General features: G+C 40.3%; 1 protein-coding gene across 2 annotated transcripts in view; it reads right to left on the reverse strand.

The window, feature by feature from the left end:
- The window catches only part of snx27 (sorting nexin 27), a 55,131-nt gene extending 32,114 nt beyond the window's left edge, over positions 1–23,017 (reverse strand). For both annotated transcript variants that reach the window (XM_022240254.2, XM_022240245.2), the window contains exon 1: positions 22,536–23,017. In XM_022240254.2, coding sequence (XP_022095946.2) covers positions 22,536–22,801 — 266 coding nt within the window. In that variant the 5' untranslated portion in view covers positions 22,802–23,017. The remainder of the gene's footprint in view (positions 1–22,535) is intronic.
- Positions 23,018–23,057: the final 40 nt, after the last annotated feature.

Here is a 23,057-nt window from a genome sequence, read left to right on the forward strand (position 1 = left end):
TGTCAGTACTATAAGGTCCTTACTGAAAAATTGCAGGTCCTTGAAAAATACAGCCAAAAATGAAAAAAAAAGGGGGCAAGAAGGTTTGGTGAAATTTAAGTCTCAGTATATTTACCCACTAAAAACTACATGCACTGTACACATGTACATACACATAAAATAATCTGGAAAATATATCTGTTTAGTTAAATACTGGTACATGTACATTGTATCTCTTCCAAGCTCACACTAAGGCCAACATAATACATGTACAGGCACTCGTGTACGAGTCAAACATACGTACAATGCACAAAAGAAAAGCAGATAAAAATGTAATCAGAGCCTACAAAGTGAGACTTACTAAGACCGGTTTCCAGTAATTTTGCTCCACTGTGGCTTAGAAAGCACATACAAGTAGCTCTTTCTTTCAAAGTACTGGTATCAGTCATTGATGAAAATGGACATTTATTGGGGAAAAAATGTTTGGGGTCTCTCATTGTGCAGGTTTCTTGAATTCAAAAGTGGCTCTGGTGACTTCTGACTCATTTTGACAGGCTGGGTCACAAATGAGACTGAGGGTCAGGGGTCAGCCAGGAAAGAGACAAAGAGCAGCAGCCAAATAAACCATATCAACTTCAATCAAATATCATCATTTCAGATATTTTTTCCTGGCCTCTGACCAGGGGTGAGATAGAGGAAACTGAAGTATCCATGACACAATTAACAGAGGGTTTGAAGGCCCACAGCAGGGTTTGTATTGTGTTTGAAAGTTAAGGCACCCCTTAAAATACCCATTTCCCCAAAATACCAAAATAAAAACATAATAATGATAAACCAGGATTTTCTAGATTTTGAAAGAGACTGTTTGAAAAATCCTGAAATCAGGGGAGTCCTGACGAAAAAATCCTGAAATCAGGGAAGTCCTGACGAAAAAATCCTGAAATCAGGAAAAATCTAGATGAAAAAAAACCTGAAATCAGGAAAAATCTGGATGAAAAAATCCTGACAAATCTCACCTGTCTGACAGAGAAGGGAACGTGATGGAAACCCTTGATGCTGCAATATCAGCTTCCAAGCTACATGTAGTGTGGTCTGATCCCCCCATACAAAACACACTGCAAAGGCTCCACTGTCATCTTGAACTCCTCCAAGCTTGTCAAATAAAAAAAATCCTGGCTCTCTGTCCATTCCCTAGGACAACACGAGGTGCCACAGTTAAAGTGCAGAGCTCAAAGAAAGGAACTGGGCCATCTCCTCTTGTGTAGTGACAATGTGTTATATAAGTACATGCACAGTGTATGTCAACTGTGTAAAAATAAATTAAAAAAAAAAAAATTGGACTTGTTCACAGGAGCATGTTTCAGTTTTTGAACTCATCATGGGGAAAAATAATAAAACAATACACCATCTTCTCACACAGCTCTTCTCTCCAAAACTGGAAATACATGTAAGACTGTAGGAGATAAAAGTACAGTGTACATGTACATACGAGCACTGTACATGTACATGTACCGGTATACATACATATGTACAGCAGGGATAACTGCATTCACTGTAACACATGTACATGTATAGGCACAGTATGTGCAAGTCACATGATGTACATGTATTCATATTTCCTTAAGACCTGCTGGCTGTACATGCAGAAAGCACAGATGAGATATTTTCCCTGACTGGTGTAGATTTGTAGGCCTATGTGTACATTCCAGTACATGTAAATGTCGCGTGCACAGTTGCATAGTACCGGTACATGTACTGTACATACATGTTACCTGTAGGCATACAGTACATGTATCAAGTACCGATATGAATTTTCGCTAATTAACGGATCATTTCAAATGAGGGAATGTGACAATAATCTCTTCTCAGAATGCTGGTAACCCTGTGTAATTATAAAGCAAACGCAAGCAGCTGCGGTACATGCTTTCTTAACAACACAAAAACCATGCCAGTTAAACAGAAAATACCCTGACTGCCTGTGGTAAAGCAGTCATACATCTTGTGGATTCTATCAAATTTATCAGGCAGGGTACCCATCACAGTAAACACATGGAGCTAAGAGAAAAACGTCCAGTCAGACCAATCTGTCTTGTATTACGTGAAAGCTGCCCCTTTAGGCATAAACTGTGAGAAAGCTATTATTTTTGGAAAAGAGAGCATGATTTAACTCACTTATTTTAACTTCAGGCATGCGCCCATTAATCACAGTTCCTTTTTTAAAAAAATTGATTTGCCAGGGACATGACAGCCAAGGGATAAGAGCTGATGACGATGTCAGGGAACCATCACAGAAGACGAGGAGGTGATGAAAACCACGGCGACGAGCTGGATGCACTGTAGAGAGGCTTTGGGTGATGGCTGGGGATTTGGCAAGCTCACCCTGATGCGGAGGGGGAGTTAGGTATAGCACGGGACTTGGCTAGCAATCACGCCGTTAGATTAACTACAGGTTGGGGGGCTCTATAAGGGAGATGGAAGCCAAGGTGATGACAAGGCGGATTTTTGACTATTGCTTTGAAATTAGCAACCTGCTGAAAATACCCTAGAGAGCACCATGTACCTGTGCCAGTGGGTTCAACGAACTCTCAGTACTTCAAATGAAATGAAGACAAATGTACAACCCATGGTAAGTGCTACACCTCATGCAGCATGAAAAAAGAAACTTTAAAACAAAGTAAATATATATTCTATATTTCACGCATTGCAAACAAGCAACTTTAAACAAATTAAAATAAATTACAATCTTACATGTACGTGTATACATGATCCAGTGACTGATTTTCACCAATATACATGTACATGTACTTCCGTGCTTTTATTCCAATGGCATGCATATTTCAAATGACGTGTACCAACAGAAACATTAACAGACAATACATCCTGTGATTCCACAATGATACTAGGCCTACAGTAGATCGCGCCTTCTTTACCAGACATCCAGCTCCTCTTCCTGGCTCCAAACTCTTAATTTTTACAGGGCACAACAGACAACAGGAACGGGGGAGGTGTCAAAACTGCTGTCACAGAAAATTAATGGCAAATCTAACCATGATCTTCATGTACATGTTCATGTGAACCAGTTCAGAATCTGAAGCGGAAAAAACCCTGGGGGAAACTGTCACCAAAAAGAAAAAAAGGCACTTATCGCTTGCCATCACCAGAGAGGAGCAAACTCCCCTAGCCTTCCCCCACCCTCCCAGCTGCCAACGATGATACATTACCATCGATAACACTACATCCCCATGACAACTGTACAAGCCCACTGGCTCGGCAAATCAATTGGATTCCAACAGAGACATGCAGAAAATGCAGAAGAGAGTAGAGATGGCACGCAAGTCACCAAAAAAAAAAAAAAAGTGTGGAAACCGAACTGATGGGCAAGACAGTTTGCCAGGCAAGGAGACTCCAGTGAGGCATCTCCGATTACTTGGCCCGGTTTCTCTAGCCAGCAGGTCCCAAAGCTAACAAAGTTACCGAGCCCCTGTCCTCCCAACAGCAAACCAGGGGCAATCCGTGCTGAATAAACATTCATGGAGCCTGGGCTGATTTCTGCAGATTGCACGCGAAGATGTCTCTTCTTTTGGGAAGGCAGCCACTGGGAAGTTTTGCCAGATTTTGTTCTTCTGAGTGAATTAAATTTAGAAAACAAATTATCGCTATTTAATAGTTTACGGTACACCTGCCGGTATGGCTACATTAGGGCAAGCAATATCCGGTGAAAAGCTGTAACTGGAGTTCAAGTTTGGTACCAGTAAAGCTTCATTTTCAATACATTTAATTTATGTGAAACTTGCTACATGTAGCTCCAATTTTTCTTTTGTCTTTCTTTCAGCATATGTGATTCATTCCACAATTTGGACCTTGCGTCAAATAGTCGGCACAAGTTTCCTTGCATTGCAACAACAGTTAAAAATATCCCATAAACCCAAACCAGAGTTCGTACATCCTTTTCCCAGGCCTTTTCCCGGATTTTCCAGGTCAAAACTTTGATTTTTCCAGGACTTAATTCAGGTTGGACACGCAATACATGTACAATAGATTGTGAAGTTATAACATAATGTATAAAAATCGAGCAGCACAGCGAGGAAGACCTGACAAGTTTTAACCTGACAACATAAATTTAATAGAGAATGATTTCACAATGATATCCACAACAGACAGTTCATCCTGAAGCTACAAAAAACGACGGTAAAATTTGACTACAAGAAAGTTTAGTAATGATGTTCTTGGTGTCCCACGCATGCAAACTCATCACGCATGCAAACTCATACATGTACATGTCATAGCGCTGCATGCAGCGCGGGTGGGCAGGCGTGGCATACATAGTGTGGACCTCTGCACAAAAAAAGTCCACATAATGTAGGGTGCGATGGCGTAGTGTGGACTCGCACACGTCCACACAATGTTTCCCCCTCTGTGAAAAACAGTTTCAAAGGCATTTGGGATCAAAGTTATCTGTGGCACAAAGAAGAGGAACAGTCCAGGAAATCATCCAAAATCCGGCTCGAAAGAGTTATCCTAGTTAGAGAAAAAGGAGCATTTTCCTCAAGTTTCCTTAACCACAGGAGAACAAAGAAATGTCCCCACTTTGTATGTACATGTAAAACAGGAATTTCTGTAGTTTTGAGTGTGTAGACCACACAATGGTGGTGAATAATGTACCGGTACAACTGTATTGCGCTGGGAAATAGTGTCAATGTACCCGGGGACGGATCGATTGCGGTACATTTTTTTGTCACAGTTTCTTAGATTATTTTTGTCTCATTTTAAAAGTAATATTGATTTTACTGCAGTTACCAGGAATTTCCAGGACTTCTTTTAAAAATTAAGCATTTTCCAGGACTTTCCAGAATGGGTATAAAATTCCACGATTTTCCAGGTTTTCCAGGAATTGTGCAAAACCTGCAAATACAAAAAAAACCATTAAAAAAACCAAGAAAAACATACATGTACATTGTAATCTTTCCTTTTTTATTAATGAAAAAAAAAACATACCGGTAGGTATGTACGTATCCGTACTTGTAATTTCTCTACCGATATTTCCTTATGTTTACTTGGTGCAAAAGATGAGCTGCAACGGGTACGAAGACCATGTCGAATAAAAACGACTGGGCTCGAGACGAAATGGCGAGGGCGTGATGACTGTCACAAATATGGGAACTTGATGATCCCCACAATCTGGAACTGGATTCAGTTCACAAAATCTCTCTTCTTGAACGAAATTTAGCTCTGCAGTTCACTTGGTCTGGATGAACTTTTCTTACAAATGTCGCTCCAAAGACAACTTGCCACCATGGGATGAAATGGTGCAGAAGTCAACAATTTCTCACACATACGGTAGAATTGCCTTCCGAAATCTCTCTAGCGGTGTGTCTCTCTCTCTGTGTCCTTGTCTGCCAAAGCCCATCTTTAAAAGTCTACAGCTCTTCTAGCTATACATAACATTAGATAAGCATTACATAAGTTTCTAAAATAGACCTTTAAGCATTACGTAATCTTACAAGAAACTTCCAAAACATGCACCAGACAACTAGAATATTCTGGACTACAGTGAGGTCATTCACAGTGGCCTGGGGTCAAACACAGGTCACACACAGAGTCTCGTGTTACGTCATGTAAAGCGACTGTGTGTGTATAAAGCAACTCAAAGCATACATGTACATGTGAATAAAAAAAGGGAAAAGTACAGTGAGAATATCATGAACTGTTCAAGAGACATGTCCACATGTACATGTACTTACTACATGTGGAGGTTCATATTCATTCCACTCCTTACTCAGTGCAAGTAATATTGTTCACTGCTCTTGTATGTATCTAAGAACATCAACATGGTCACTGTCAGTGTCACGGCTTTTGAATATTATATTATGCTTCACATTGCAGATCCCCCGTGGACATGATGTTCAGCCTTGTACCCTGGGGAATGCAGATGTCAAGGCATGCATGTCAACACCTGAGGCATGGCACTCCAGAATAAAAACAAGAAACATCCGGCTTTAAATTAATACCGGAGATGGTTTATTTATTGATCCATCAGCTTGAAAATATTTCATGCATAAACAAAAGGAAAGTCTTTGTGGTGGCTATGAGTAGCAGGTATGTCACCTTGACCTTTTTCTTAGTTCAGGAAAACATATCAAAAATAGCCAGGGACAGCAAGATTTGGGGGTTTCAAGGGATTTCCTCATTGCTCTTGAAAGTCAATTTTCAGTTTTTAGTGCTTCCTTAGTGCTGGGACACACGACAGCCAATCAACAAACTTTATCACAAAACTATTTCAGTGATTAGGTACATACTGGTAAGTTACATACCTGACATAAACTTCTGAACTGTATGGTTTGTGCCTATTGAAGTGAAATCACACCACTGATTTTCCCCTCCCTTTTCAGGTATGGGACTTTTTAAATGTCGAGAAAAATTAGCCCTCGAAAGTAATTCAACCAGCAATGTAATTAAGTTATTTTGGATGAGGATATTTTTAGGGCTGTGCTGAATATCCAAATAACTGAATATTTGATCGATTGTCAAATATTTTAATATTATTTTTCGAATTTGAATATTTGAATGTAAATTCATGAAAAATAGGGGAAAATTTTCTTTTGTTTTAAAAGAGAAACACTGCACTATGGAGGTTTGTTTCAAGCAGATTCAAATGAAAAGCATCAGAAATTTTACAACAATTTTAAAAGTAAATTATTCATTAAAGGGAATAGAAATTTTCAACAAGGCTATATGTCTTGTACATGTACTTCATCTCTTAAATCTTGCCAAATTGTGGCTAGAGATATTCCTAGATGTGAGAAGCTAATATATTGATCATAATGTACAGTTGTGTGTGTTATTGCAACTGATTTTGTACATGGTTTGTTCATCAACGATCTGCCGGTCGGTACGACAGAAAATTCGAATAGTCAATCAAATTGAAGGTCGAATATTCGAATAGTGAATTATTTGAATTGACTCAGCTCTAGATATTTTTCCAAGACAACGAATCAGAGCAACACTGATGTAGTGGTGCCTTTAAAAACCAATAACAGCATGTGACTTGTTGTTCCCACACGTATATGTGTAGACTGCAGAGTAGCTAAACTGATCATTAAATGATCACCAATTCCAATAAAAGCTGGAATATCAATTGTTACAAATTGCATATTCAACACTGGGTGTACTGAGGGTCTGATGCAGGTCTAACTAGTGGTAGGTCTGTGCTAAATATCTGAATATTTGATTGCTAATCAAATGTTACCCACAGATCAAATGGAAGGTCAAATATTTGGATGATTATTTGATTTGACTTAGCCCTACTAACTTGGCAAACCTGTGCAGGTGATGAGGAAGGACAGTGAGTTTGGGACAAAATGGCCAAGACAACTGCCATTCGGCATTTCATAAGCTCTGCATCTCAACCCAACTCCCCTTGTTGACAGACTAATTCTTCTTGAGCATAACATCGTTAAGGCCGGCCTGATAGGCGGTCGTAACTCAATTAAAGTCAGCAGTGGGCATACCATTACTGACAATTTATACCCATTGGCAAGGGTTGAGTTCCCTGCGCAGTGTGCCAAAGACTTCTTGCTTGAACTACATGTTTGTACTCTCTGATTGGGATCTGTGCACAAATACAGGTAAGTCCCCCTCACTAATCAATGGCAGGAAGACCTTGCTCAACTGCCTAGTTTCAACATCCATAATGCTTACAATATCAATGGAGGAGCCTTACTTGCCTCCCGTGGAATAGATGAATCCGGAAACCTTGGAAAGACAAAACTGAAAACACACTGGTACCCTATTTTGACGGTGCGACCCTCAAGGGGTTTTTTTTGGGGGGGGGAAGGAAGGGCAGGGGGAATTTTGGGATAATGTACCGGTAAAATGACAAAAAGAAAGCCAAACCGGTCCATTGTTCATGTAGTTTGAATGTGGTAAAAAAGGTTTTAGCACCCCTTCAAGTCTTCATTTCATTTGAAACAAATGCCAAATAACCTCTCTTGTTCTTGTTACATGTATTTTAATTACATGTAGTCATGCTGCACACTGACTAGAAAAAAAGCCCTTCCCCCCAAATCCTACCAAATATGTTTTCAGATAATGTCATAAAAAACAAAGATTTTTTTTTATAAACCTAATCACTATTACTGGTTGTCTGCAGAGGCTCACACCAAAGGCAGTAGAAAGCACTGTGTTAACAACTTTACAGATCCACTGTTCCAAGAGAGTTGTTCCATAACCCAAAGAATGCTTTTTTGTGTGTGCTTTTTTTGGATTCTTACAGTCCTCAATGCTCCAATTTCAATATGATCTTTTAAAGGGGACCATTGGGAATGACCTGTGACACATCACAGGCTGAGTTCATACCAGTGCAATATTAAGCAAATGAGAACAGACAAACAGCGTGTGTCACACGTACCTCATCCACGTTCCTGATAGGGAGCCATATTCTTGCGATACCTCCATGTATTGTACCTGCACATATCCAGGTTACAGTCTACTACACCTGCACGTTAAAGAAACTGCAGAATTGCTGCACAAAAATGCATGTACATGTACAGTACATGCATGAATAGTGCCTTTGGCACATGCAGCTACCGGCACACAAAAGATGGCAGCACATGCACGTCAGTGAATCACAATCCCAATTTCCCTGTGCTCAATGGCAGGATGAACTGGACAATACTTTTGTTTGAAATTAAGTTTGCAGAGGAGGCTAAACATTACATAATGTACATGTAACAGTACATGCATAAGGTACAGTGCAGGTACACCTGTAGATGTATACACGTGTACATGTTATGCACACGTTCAACCTAACCTTTAAGCCACAAAATGTTATTACAGGACAGTACTGAAATTATATTCTGCATAAACATAGAGGTACGGTACATGTAGATTTACAAGAACTGTACACGGACTAGTACAGCAGCACTGCAAAAGTCTACCTTACAATGTATACAGGTACATCCTTTGCATGTACCCAGTACACAGGTAGTGATGCATGGAAACACTTACACATGTACATGTACATTGCCCAACTTCACTGCATGTACATGTACACCTGTACACGTACAAGTGTACTTGTACAGTATGCAATAAAGTAAACACATGTATGCACATACACTAGGGGTATATATGGCACCTAGGTATACTGTACACTGTATACATGTACATGTACGTATATGTACAGGATGTACACTACCAGTACCAGAGCATGTTTTGTAATTGTCACACACATTGTTTGCTTCTAAGCTACCCAGTAGGTACTGCATATAAGGTCTACCAGTACCAGACCGTGTACATGTAAATTAGCTTGGCATTTTGGATCCAATAATGGGACAAATCTCAAATTGCTGAATTAATAACGGCAGGAGCAGTTTCTCCCACTTTGCCTCAAGGGTATTCGGCCTAGACATCTGCAAAAGCCCTTGAAGTTGAAATTGACCAGCTGAATGTATATGTACATGTACAGTGTATACCGCTTAGTCAGCAATACCAATGGCCACAGGTAGAGCCATTTACTATCATGCTCATGGCTGGTTACACATACATGTACAGGGTATGGTATTTCACCCAGACAATTCTATGTTTTTCAGTTAGTTACAAAATTGCAATGAAACCAGAAATAAATGTTACAAAAACAGTCATTTAAAAAAATCTAACATCGGAAACAGCGAAATAAGGCAGAAAACCTGTACATGAAGTGTTTACCTTTTCACTGAGCACACAATACTGTACATACCATAATTTTGTTCTATTTTCCTAATTTCACACCCTACACATACCGGGTACCGGTATATGTAAAGCCCAAAACACATTGTCTGAACTCAATCAACATATGTGACAAAGGTTTGCACAGTTTTTAACAATTGGTGATTTCATTAAAGTTGGTTTCCCTTTTATGGACAATCTGTATGCACTGGTATGAAGAATCCCTCACTGAAACTTGTTTCGATAATTTCGCTAGTCAAGTGCCGTGGTTTTCAGAATGATTTATGTCTAGATTTTTCTCACAAGAAGTAACTTAAGGTCTAACAATGACATCCCTTCCCTTTGAAAATGTGTATTGCATGTAATTTCCCCTAAAACAGACAAGAACATCGCAGACAAATGCTCCCCTTTGGGAATTTTAATGCCTTACTGCATTTTACTACGAACCTGTTATAACAAGTAGGCCTACTACATGAAGTAGATCCGTGCTGCGGTCAAATTTCTGAAATGTGGTTCCCTTTCATTTCTTGATATCTAGCAAATACGTGCTCGATGGAAACTGAAGTATACAGAACATTTAGTCCCACTCACATGGTAACCACATCATTCTGAGGGCTGTGCTCAAGTCACATGTAAGCAATTTGTGCAAGGAACCCTGCAGAATGCAACGAAAACCATTAGAGAAATATGAAGGCCACTGAAGCCAAAAGAATCAAATAACCAAAAGGGTCTGTCGATAAATCAATATTAAACGATTACCAGTATTTGATATCACTTTAAAATCAATACTGCTGATACAATCAAATTTTTGATCGCATAAAAAAAAATATACTGAAAATATTAAAAGCGAGTCAGACCATTACATAATGAACATCCAGTTTGAGACTGAATTGTTATATTAATTTTGCCTACAAATTGTAAGTGCAGTGTTGCGGTAACTTGTGCGCGCCTGGACATACATGTAAAAACATTACAAAAGCACAACACCCACGTCCATCCGTGTTCTCCATAGCTGCCACTAATAAGCTCAAAGCACGGAAATCTCTCCTACAGCATCAGGACGAGTACGTGCTGCACCCTTCAAACAATGACCTGCAGCTGGGCCACCGACAGCAGTCAGGAAAAATCCAAAGTAGGGTTTCCAATGCCCGTCACATGGCCGGTGCAAAGAGCCAGAGATTGGACTGTCAGCGCGCAGGTTACAATTACCGGTAGGTGGTAGCAATCTGGCGATATCAGATGTGTGATGTGACTGCACACTGCATCCCGGTGTGAAAGGACGAAGTTTTGAGTTGTCCAGTTGGAGTTTTTAAGAGTTTAATGTATTTGTGTATGAGGAAAAATTGATGCATGTACATTGTACACATTGAAAATACTCGACATTGGATTTCTGATAGATATATCAATTATCGAAACTCCAACAACAACGGACCCTGAGAGCTCACAATTATTTGTAGTTCTCTATTAAGCTTAACGACATCCAAAACACAAATTTTGTGCTGTTACATGTAGCCCTGGTTGAATACGGCCTTCAAGAAAAAGAGCATCAAGCTCTGACATCAATTTTCACATTATCAGACAGAATACAAAGTCATTTCTCTCAGTGGATAACTCATCTCCACACAGGGTACAGAAGCTCCTGAAAGCAATCAGGACCGAGATGAGAAAAAATGGATGAACAGGGAATTAAAGCTCCACAGCTCTAATACAAAGGATTTCTCCGTTTTTTTATAAAATCTGGCCAGGGACTCTTAGCAATAATGAAAGGCACTTTTCTGCCTGCCAGTTGCCATGGCGATGAATCCATCTTGAACCGTACCATAGGAGAGAAACTATGAGAAATCTGATATATACCCTTTGAAGGGGGTCAGCTCACGTCACGATGTGTAGTTAATCCAACGAGTATCCTGGGATGGGAGGGAGATTTTTTTTTTTTTTTACTGCTGAGATGGGGATTGCGAACTGTTACTTTGATGAAAGGTTTGACGCTGCTTTCAGGGACAGAGTTGTTAGAGGTTCTATGATACAGTGAGATTGGCAGCAGAGTACCTGTACCTGCAGTAACACTGTGCAGATACCAAATTATGTGTTAATAACTGAATACAGTGTAATACTGAAGTAAGATATTTCAACAGTATTTCTACCATGCTTTTTCCAAGAACAAATGTGTCGTTAATCAAGAATCATGAAACTTTGATTATATTACTGGTACCTAAAATCCACTTAAAACAAATAAAGCTGCAATACATCAGTGTGAAATTATCAGATTAAGAACCGTTCCAACACAATACGATGGCTATAAAATAAAATGTGTAAAGCCCATCAACATCAAATAAAGCCCATCAACATCAAATAAAGCCCATCAACATCAAATAAAGCCCATCAACATCAAATGAAGCCCATCAACAGTTAATTTCATACACAGCATAGGAAAAAAAGGAATAGAGAAGTGAACATGTGAATGAAAATTAACAAATTTCTCTAAAATTTCTAAAAACCTCAGAAAATCTACTAGTAGGTCAGAGCTTAAGAGTCTTTTGAAATTACATGTACGTGTAAGTTTTCAGTTTGGACTGGAAACCGATAAACTTTTGTTGTTGCCAAACGACAGTTGGGAGATCAATCAAGGGATGTGGTCTGGGAATGCAGGTTCATGTACTCACAATGATCGTCTCCAAATTTGTCTTTTAAAATTTGTGAACCTGTACATGTATTATAATGTAGTTTATATAAAGACCTGTACAAAATGTGGATAGAAATTAGAATGAAAATTCATTACAGGTACCCAAGGTTCCTTGTACAACAAAGTACTGCACACTGAACTGCCTCACATACATGTATATGGATGCATTTCATAAAAATGTCAATTATACATGTACATGTACATTGTGCACGTGATGAAGGGAATGAGTGAAACGTACATATACAGTGTGTATGTGTACAATGTATGCTACGGTAGGAAGACTTTAGAACAAGGTATAATGTACATATACAATACATGTACAAGTATGAAACAGACGACTGCTTAATAAGTATAAAATGTCGCAAGTATATATATGGACATGTACAGTACTAACATACAGTGTACATTAACCACTTGCACACATTTTTATGTCTTGTTCTTCAATATCTACGTTTATACATGGAAAGTAATAAAGATTTATGTACATCACGTATTGGGACCGCCAAGTGTTTGCTATATTCCTCTACAAAAACCAAGCTGTCAGCTTTTATGGCTAAAAGTGAACGCAAGAGATAGAGTGCTGACTAAGTACGGTGCATGTGCTATTAAATTTTCCACGCTTAACACTTTCTACAGCTGGAGAGCTGGCCACTTCATAGCAGAAAACATGCTCCAGTGTGAAAAGGATCAGAATTATTGCTTGGAAATAAAATGTACTCGTATCTTAAGGCCCACACACATACCAGTAAATAGAGGAAAATTTCTACCAGTTGAAAAGCACAAATGTACCCGGTACCTTGGTATCGTGTGACTGTACTGCCAAGTATGAAACTGGATAGGTGTGATCAAAGCTGGAGAGCAAAGATAGAAAACGGGCAACTAGGCCTACACAGATGAAGATTATTTATAAAATTTCAGACTTCCCATCATCACCATTTTGTAAAAATCAATTTTTTAGGACAGAAGTATTAGAGACGAGTATCTTTGAGTGCTTTTTTTCTGCCTTAATGATAACATCAGTGGTTTTCTGAATTCTGACAAATATGTAAAATTAGATTAAAAAACTGCAACAGTCCCAAAACTGCCTTTCAAACAGTAACATGACAACTGAAAATGGTAACACCATTTAAAGTTTTAACTGCGTAAACTTTTAGGGCTGAGTCAGCTCGAATAATTGACTATTTGAATATTCAACCTTCAATTTCATTGAATTGTCAAATGTTCGGTCATACCGGCCGGCAGATTGTTGATGAAGAAACCATATACAAAAATCAGTCTCAATAAGGCTCAAAATTGTACATTATAATTTAGCTTTTCACTCAGTGAACTACATGTTCATTAACCAGCTAAGATTACGCAACGAAAAAATTTGTCTGAAACTACCAAGAGACCGGTACAATTTCCTCTGAGGCAGCCATCTTCCTCTGTGGACCTCCAGTTATTTAATTTCAAGTTGAAATAATGTCATCAAGGTTTCGTCTTATTTTATTTCAACAAAGTTTGCATCCATACATCATTATTACAAAGACTACTATCTTGGCACATTCATATTTTTTGTCAAAAAGCATTTTTCTAGAATGGATTCTACATATACATTGGACTGTTGGGAACATGTACATTGTAGGCCTACAGTATATCAGCTGCCTTTAGGTGTCTGGAATCTGCTTGAAACAAGTAACAATAGTGTAGTTTTTCTCAATTAAAAAGGAAACTTCTCCCTTTTTTTCCATGAATTTTGCATTCAAATATTCGAATTCGAAAAATAATAATCGAATATTCAACCATCGATCGAATATATTCAAATATTCGGCACAGCCCTATGAACTTTTGTGGCGTCTCCCAGTATACAAGATCTGGGCCAGGCTTCTGAGGAAATAAATAAAGTAAGCTGTGTACATGAAGCGTAGACATTCTTGACAGATTGTCCTGTCCACTGGGGAATTGATAGATTATCATGATAAGGCCTCAGTGTTCAGCGTCTGTTCCTGCTCAGTTGAATCCTGTTAACCATGAGGTAACCAACTCTGCCTGCATGCAATTGCAAAGCATGGCGCTTGATCATCCATGCATGCATGCTCATTATAATCACACAGCGCCCTCTGTAGAGGCTGTATGTACCCCATTATCTTTGCACTGAACAATGCCAGGAACTGCTAAATACAGATATGTACATGTACATGTATGTCATTAACACATGCATGTACTTACATGTATACCCATGTATTTGACATGCAAACCCAGCATATCATCAAGTACAGTACTTTAGTAATACTACATGTATGTTTACCTCTGAAACGGCAAGGCGAGTCCTTCAAAACCATGGCATCCCAAAGTGCCTTCTAAATACATACCACTGCTTGGCTGGGCTGTTGACAATGACAAACCAATATGCAGCCAGCATACCAGTTCTCAATGCATGCTGATGTATACACGGATGTACATGTGCACATGCATGTACATGTATTTAGTCAGTAACTAATAAGGTCTCTGTACTGTACAGTACATGTATACTACTGGTAAACCTTGAAAAAGCAATCCTGTCTAATGGGGATATCAAGCTAAGCACACAGGTACAGGTAAGTGCTTCAAGAATGACGTCAACATCCCATGTTCAGTATGGACATGTTTACTACAAGTAAACGAGGTACAATACCAGTAAATTAGTGTGGCCACCAATCTGTCGAAAATCAGAGCAATATGACACGAAGAGTGTCAGCAGTGCACAATTAGAACAAGTACATATACATGTAATAATCAATTTAAGACACTGATTTTTTTCCTGAAAAAAAATTCTCTCCTAGCAAAACCTCTTCATACGTAATGTCATGAAGCAGTAAGGTACAAGTTATGCATACTGTACAATGCAACTTTAACAAACGTAACAAATTTTCAATATGGTGGTTGTTCCAAATAGCAAAATTTTAAAGGTTATGCAGGATTTCAATGGTCCCTAGGGGGTTAGGGTTAATAGGTCACTGATGCACAGGCCACACCTCATCCAGCCTTTACACTGTCCATGTCAAAACTGAACATTTACATAAAATCAAGCTACAAAATAAATACCACAAAAGTCACATCGCGAAGTGAAATCGAGTACATCGACTCATTACCAAATGTTGCATGTGACATGCAGAAAAGTTACAAACTACATGACTAGTACATATAACAGCACTGGAACCACAATGGTACATGTAGTGACACGTCTGAACTTAGCAATGCAAGAAATGCCATTCAAATGCTTGTCAAATTTTTTTTGAAAACAAATAAAACTGACAAAATATTTCAACGAAGACGTTTGTGAGGTCTGGTCACAAACACTGATTTGTCTATCTGTTCACCTGAATTTAGTTTGAGGTGAAAACTCTTGCCTTCGTAGTGGTCAAGCGAAGCAAGATTTGCTGCATAACCATTCCTACATGTACATGTACTTGTACATGTGTGCATGCACAATACTCAGCAGGCGGGCTAGATGTACACTATGAGTACACAACCACCTGTGCATGCGTGTAGCCACGAATGATGTGGACGGCATAATTTGTTTAATCTTTTTTTCCAAGCAGGACTTAAATTGTCCTTGGTTTTCCAGTCATTATCATCAGTTCCGACTTTTATCTACAGCAAATTTCCACATTCAGTTAGAGTGTATGGAAAATTTGGGTGGCACGAGGAATATGTCTCAGTGGTGCAGCAAACTGGTGTGTTTTACAGCGGTATTGCACTATACTACACGGAAACAAGATAACGGGGGTATTTTGCATGGCATTCATACACATACATGTAGAGTGCATGCATCCTTCCAGTCCATTGTCCATGGAGTGATGACAAAAACTGTAGTCTGTCACTGAATGCCAAATGCAGATCCACTGCAAGACAAGAAATTCAACCTGCTTACACAGGTGCAATTCACACCAGTTGATTTATAGTGGTGTGTGCCTGCCCAATTGCCTTGTTCAATCGCCAAAGTAGGTGTCATAAATCACGACAGGGAACAGTACAACATGCATGTTGAAATATAGAGTTTGGCACCCGAGAAACGCTGCACTCGATCTTCCTGAAACTATTACACAGCATGCGGGTACTTTTGAGGAAAAGAGTCTGCGAAGCCCGAGATGGAATAACAATGGCAACACAAGCCAAACGGCAACACAAGCCAAACGGCAACACAAGCCAAACGGCAACACAAGCCAAACGGCAACACAAGCCAAACGGCAACACAAGCCAAATGGCAACACAAGCCAAACGGCAACACAAGCCAAACGGCAACACAAGCCAAACGGCAACACAAGCCAAATGGCAACACAAGCCAAACGGCAACACAAGCCAAACGGCAACACAAGCCAAACGGCAACACAAGCCAAATGGCAACACAAGCCAAACGGCAACACAAGCCAAACGGCAACACAAGCCAAACGGCAACACAAGCCAAACGGCAACACAAGCCAAACGGCAACACAAGCCAAACGGCAACACAAGCCAAACGGCAACACAAGCCAAATGGCAACACAAGCCAAACGGCAACACAAGCCAAACGGCAACACAAGCCAAACGGCAACACAAGCCAAACGGCAACACAAGCCAAACGGCACTGGAGCAAGAAACCACAAACATTCCAGGCACTCATCCAGCAGGTGGAAAAGGTTCACTTAAACCTTTAATGCAGGGTGGCAGTCTTCATTGTGCAACAGAAGCATATTCCTTGAATACACGTACATGTATGTAGGTGGCATGTTGTGGCTGGCATCCCCACTTTTTGAACCTCAAACGGGCAGATGTGGTGTAGGCCCATAGTATTCAGGCTGTGACCTACCGCCAGTACATGTAGTGTATGTACATGTATGTATGTGTACGTACATGTACAATGTACATGTACTAGTACATGTACCGGTATACATCATTACATGTATACATGTACATGTACTTAAATGTTAACATAAGAATACATAATGCACTTAATGGCATATGTATAGTATAAACACTGACTGTCATAAAAACGGGATGGCAAGATATATCAGCTTCAAGTAGGTCAACTCAAACAACCAGGAGCAAAAGAAAAATCTATTAATAGTCAGTTTGTGTACAATCACATACATGTACATAGGCAAAATCCATGCTGCTTCCACTGCAGCCTGGCATGGAAATTCACCAGGGACCAGGGTCCACTGATAAATAATGGTCATACCACTATACATTGTACATGTACATGACAGTACAAGTACCAAGTTGCTGAAGAAAAACTCTGATACCATAGTGCACTAGTACCAGTTATTAGAGATGATTTACATGTACATGTACGTCTGGATACAACGTACAACATGTGCTGTATATGTATGATGATTAACAAAAAATGTACATCATGGGGCGTGTACATGTACATACCGGTACCTGCAAGAACAGAATTACATGTACATGTAACATCCTAAACGTGCAGTTGAAGATGAGGATGTGTACAGTCTGTACATGTACATGTAGGTTACATGTACATTTAAGACAATGAGCCAGAGCCATTTCAGGACTCCAAGAGCGCAAACTCAAAATGACACATATGCCACACATGTACATGTGTACATGTAGCAGGTCACTAAAGAACATTAAAAGATTTGTGTGCATGAGAACAGCTCTATTAGGAGCTCCGTACACCAACTACTACAGTAAGTAACCTGCAATGCAATAAACACGCTTGAGCAGGTGACTTTGTTCGGGAATGACCTTGCCTTAATTAATGAAATACTGAATTGGTTCATTATACATGCCTGCTACCTGCCTGAGATAGCGATAAATAGATAGCAAACTGCACCTGCTCTGAAGCAAAGCTTTATGGTCTGTTCATGTACTAATAGCTACTGGTACATGTAATGATGCAGTCCAAGTGATGGCTCTGCTTACTGCCCAATCTGTCTTGGTTCAGCTGACGACTAGGATGGTCCAAAGTACAGTTTAATGGCATTTGGCATGATGTCATGAAATCCAACACATGTACATGTACTGTTTGTACATGCACTACAAGTAGCACCGGCTGACGTTAAATTAAAAACCAATCAAACCGCTCTTTCGCCTTTATGGGGGTGGGAGGGGTTCCACAATACTGCTGAAACGTGCACGTGCAGTGACCCATGAAGACACCATTTGATCAAATCTGCATAAAAATTGACAGAGCACTCCCAGTATAAGAACATGCACACCAAGTTCATGCACATGCACATTATACTATACTGGTACATTGCAAAGTGGCCAGTCTACCTGGTACATGTACTAACATAGTACATGCACGTGTATACATGTACATGTGCTACTAGTTTGTACAAAATAATACTACAGTTCTGACGACAGTAATGACATATGCATGCATGCATGAGGGTAGAAATTTGACTTTTGTCACATAAAGAAAGGCTATTTTTTCTAGCGCAAACACTACACGTATTTTGTAATAAAATTCAATGCTGTATGGTACATGTACACGTAAGTACATACATGTACAACACAGTAATTGTAAATGCAGTAATTACATGTACAATGTATACAATGTGCAAGGAATTTAGCCTTCATCCAAGACTCTTCTGAATGGATCTGACAGCAGGTGGTGAATTTTAATGTACTTGTTTCGGTATGCATCTAAAAGCACTTGCGAATGTGAAGGATATTCAGAAATTGCATCATCCACACAAATGGTAAAAACTACTGATGGGCAATGTAGTGTAGAGTTGGCTGCTTGTGGGGTTTTTAAAAGGGTTTTTCTCTGTGTGTTTGGGTGGGGCTTCCCAGCAGTAAGGGGACAATTTCTCTTGTTAGGAAAGTCAGAGCAAAACTGTGGGGAACAAACTGTGTCCCCCTGATGGTTTTGGTCCCCACACTGTCTTATATTTCAACACCTTCTTTTGTAGTCCCCGTAACTCGGTGACAAGTACAGCCTGTGATGTTTTAAAACTGACGCCATGCAATGATGGCCAGCATGTTGTCGATACATTCATGCAAACATACTGGGGGAAGAGAGGATACAAAAACTAGATATTGGGTCATATGAATAAAAACTAGCAAATGCTATAAAGTTCAAGCAAACAGCAAAAGCATTTACTGAGAAGTCAAACCAAATAAGAATTAAGCAAATGCTTGAATTTGTAGGAATAAAATGTTTCTTTTACTATTCAGCATCTGCTGGTATAAATATTAGCAAATGCTTTATGCTTGTGGCTTACTTCACAGCCGAATGGTTTTGCACAATAGGGCTTCTGCTATCTGACGAACAGATGCACACAGTGCAGCACTGCGCTGTACATGTATCTTGAGACCTCAGCATGGCAGATAAGCACGATGGCAGTAATTTTGATCACAAGAACCTTGAAGGAAATTGCTCTGCCACTCTCAAATCGGTACAACTGCCTGCATCTGGTTTCTTGAGATTCCCTCCTAAAGGCAAACAGCTTTTCCTTTGGAATGACATTCATGAATGCTGCCATTTTGAACATTAGTAAATGCTCCTCGTTTTCAAGCTTGCCCTGACCCAGTCTTGAAAAATGTCAAATAAATACTCCAATTCTGTAGAACTTACTCATTTTTATAAATTCATACAAAATGAAGCAACTGCTCATCCGCTCCTCACGTAACAAAAGAGGGCATGGTTTTTTTAGTACTCACCGCATAGGTGCATGTTTATAATGGAGATCAATGGCGCGTTTGACACGGAGCACGCTGAGTATGCGCAACCAATTTATTCCTTAATGTATGGTCTTTGTGTACATGCAGAACGCGTGCAAGAACCCGCTTGGAAAACTTACTACCATCTGTCTTTCTTTTGCTGCTTGGGGTGCACTTCAACTCGGGGTGAATTTTCAAGCGCAAGCTTAAAGAGTAAAATGTAACTACTTATACTTTTGAGCAATTTCACTAAAGTAAAAGTGTTTGCTTCATTATTATTCATACAAACACGAGTAAATGCTTCAAAAATGATAGCAAAAGCAAAGGCTACTTTTTATTCATACGACCCATTATTAACCCCTTGACGACAGGAATTTCTTCCCGAAAGCCAACTCCAAGAATTCCAGTCTCGCTTGGCCACGAAGGCTACCTGCCAAACCGCAGATTCTCGGTTTGTGGCCCTGCGTGCTCTGCACGCTTTGAATTACATGGTGAAAAGGCTGATTGTTCGGTGGCATGCCGCCCTACTCAAGCTTCCACATTCCCGTTGCCTCTTTTCAAAGTGGGGACTATTGTGAAGCTGGTGATTATGATGCAAATTCGGTCTTTTCATTTCTGGGCTACGCACAAAGACAATTACCACATATACAAGAGCCAGGGTCTGCCTTCTTTCACTGTGTTCGCTTGAGCGTGGGCCGAGAATATTAGCTGAAAAGCGGGCTGAGGTTCTCAATTTTTACGGCGGCTCTATCCGCGTCCCGGCACGAAGGGGTTAAGAACAGTAAGTTTGGTCCAAAATTTCAGACTCCTGGAACTGTGCACGAAGAGTCCAGTAACTTATGGATCCAAGCAGGGGATTCAATATCTCCCCACTCTGACACCCCAAAAATAAAGATAAATGAAATACCAGTAATAACATTGAAAAAATGACACCCTGTAAGGGTTAAGTGTATTTGTTCCTCAGTAACAAGTTGGTACCAGTATGTGTCTGCTGCCCGAAACAATCAGATATAAAAGAAATCTGACTGGCCTGAATCCCCCCCCTCCAAAAATTCCTGGATCCACCCCTAGAGTCCAAAACTCAAGGTAATGGGAACATTACAGTATATAGGCCTACACCTGGAAATAGTACGGTAGTAATTAGTTGGCGCCTGTCCAACACTCCTTCACTACAGCATACCTGTACATTTGTCAAAAGGAATCTAGTCTTGAACTCTTGATCTTCTACAAACTCACTAATCTATCAACAGTTACGCCACAGGACCACTGAATAGTGAATTTATGTATGCATTTGAAAAGTTGATCATGTACCATGGTACAAGGCTTCAGCATGTTCCGATTGACACCATTTGGCTTCGACCCGGGTGCACAGTAGTACCGAAGTGAAGACCCTAACGAAACCTGAACGATATGTAAGATTTTAAATTGGGCTGGGGAAATACATGTATGGGAAACCTTTACTTCTGGAACATTTTGGAAAATTTCATCAGCTGCAGAGTGAGTAACGTTGGCAATGGCAGGATTTTGTTGTCAAGACATTTTTCTGCACGCCTCAAAGTCTCTGTCAGGATTAATTTCATACAGTGATAAACGGAACGGGCACGGATGTGGTCATCGGAGCAACTGTACTGTGCGATCAGTGATCACACTGTCAACTGTTGATGACATCTCCATCAGTCAATCGCATTTTTTGTTCTAGGCTGCGGAATATCGTTTTGGAAGGGCAGAGTAAATTCACAACAAAAATATTCTTCCCAGTACATGAATGGGATCACCCGCATCATACCAGTATGTTTTGCATAATGGCTGAAAAACCTGAAAACATCCCGTCCATCTCCCCCCCTCAAAGTAATCCCTGAGAAAGAATTCAATTGGAACATCACAACTTTTTGAGCACCACAGGCCTAGGTGTCATAAACATCAATATCCCTTCACTTTTTAAACCTGTTCGTCCTTACATAGTACCCGTTTAAACCCTTTTCCTCACCAAAAGCCTGTCTAGAGATTTAACCTAGCACTCCCTTTAATACTTTTGGGTACTTGTGACAATGATATTGCCATTCTTACAAACTTACCAACTACCGGTGCATGGATTTAGACCTGGAACATTCTATTTTTACACACCAGACCATACAAACCAGATGGCCATGCAACTGGCTGATACTGACACTGATAGACTGATGGTAGACCTAACAATAGTTGTACACCCAAAAAAATCATATAAACCAAAAAATCATATGTTCGGAAGTGGGGCCTAGGCCACATATTGTAGGCCTGTAGAACATTCAACCACTAGCACTGACTAGTGCAGCGAATTTGTGAAAACAGTGGGTATAACAAGTGGGTGTAACACTAACAGGCCTAGGGCCATGAGGGCCCAGGGGCCCTAGAGAAAAATCTGCAGAAATCTGAAAAATCGTTTTTTAAAGGCAGTGTTCTGTGACAATTTGTGGATTAAATATGCTCCAACGATTCAGCAGGCTATTTCCGACCCTCCCAAAACAAGGCCACTCAGTACCAGCTAGTACGCGTTCATACTCACACTTCCAGGATCCGGTCCCCTTTGCAGATGCCTGCTCTCTCTGCTGCCCCTCCCTCCAACACCGCGCTAACGTGTTGCAGCGGTGCGTACAGCTCCCCGTTGATGCTCTTGAGCTGCCCACCCTCGCTGACCTGCCCCCTCACGTTGAAGCCGAACCCCGTGTCGCTTTTGACGATGGTCACCACCCTGGGGCTCTTGGATTTCTCTTGGGCTGTGGAGGACCGCTCAGAGGCGGTCGAGCCTTCGTCGTCGTCCACGTCCGCCATGTTCACACATGTCAGGTCGTCCTGCTGCCTGAGCCGATATCGCAATTGCTAGGGATGGCTCGTATCACGGCTGTCTCGCGCCGCAGACCTCTCGCAGATTAGCTGTGGAACAACCAATGTGGAGTTGAGTTATTTGAGTAGCGAGTTTCTTGTGGAAGAATAAACATAGACTTTTAATTCCAAAAATGACACTCGTTATCCAGCAGAAACGCAACCAAGGGGAAAGATGTAAATCGTGACTTAAGGAGCAATTCCT

This window comes from Acanthaster planci, linkage group LG05 (assembly GCF_054643075.1).
Source record: "Acanthaster planci isolate LZ-2023a linkage group LG05, COTS_SCS, whole genome shotgun sequence".
Lineage (NCBI taxonomy): Eukaryota > Metazoa > Echinodermata > Asteroidea > Valvatida > Acanthasteridae > Acanthaster > Acanthaster planci.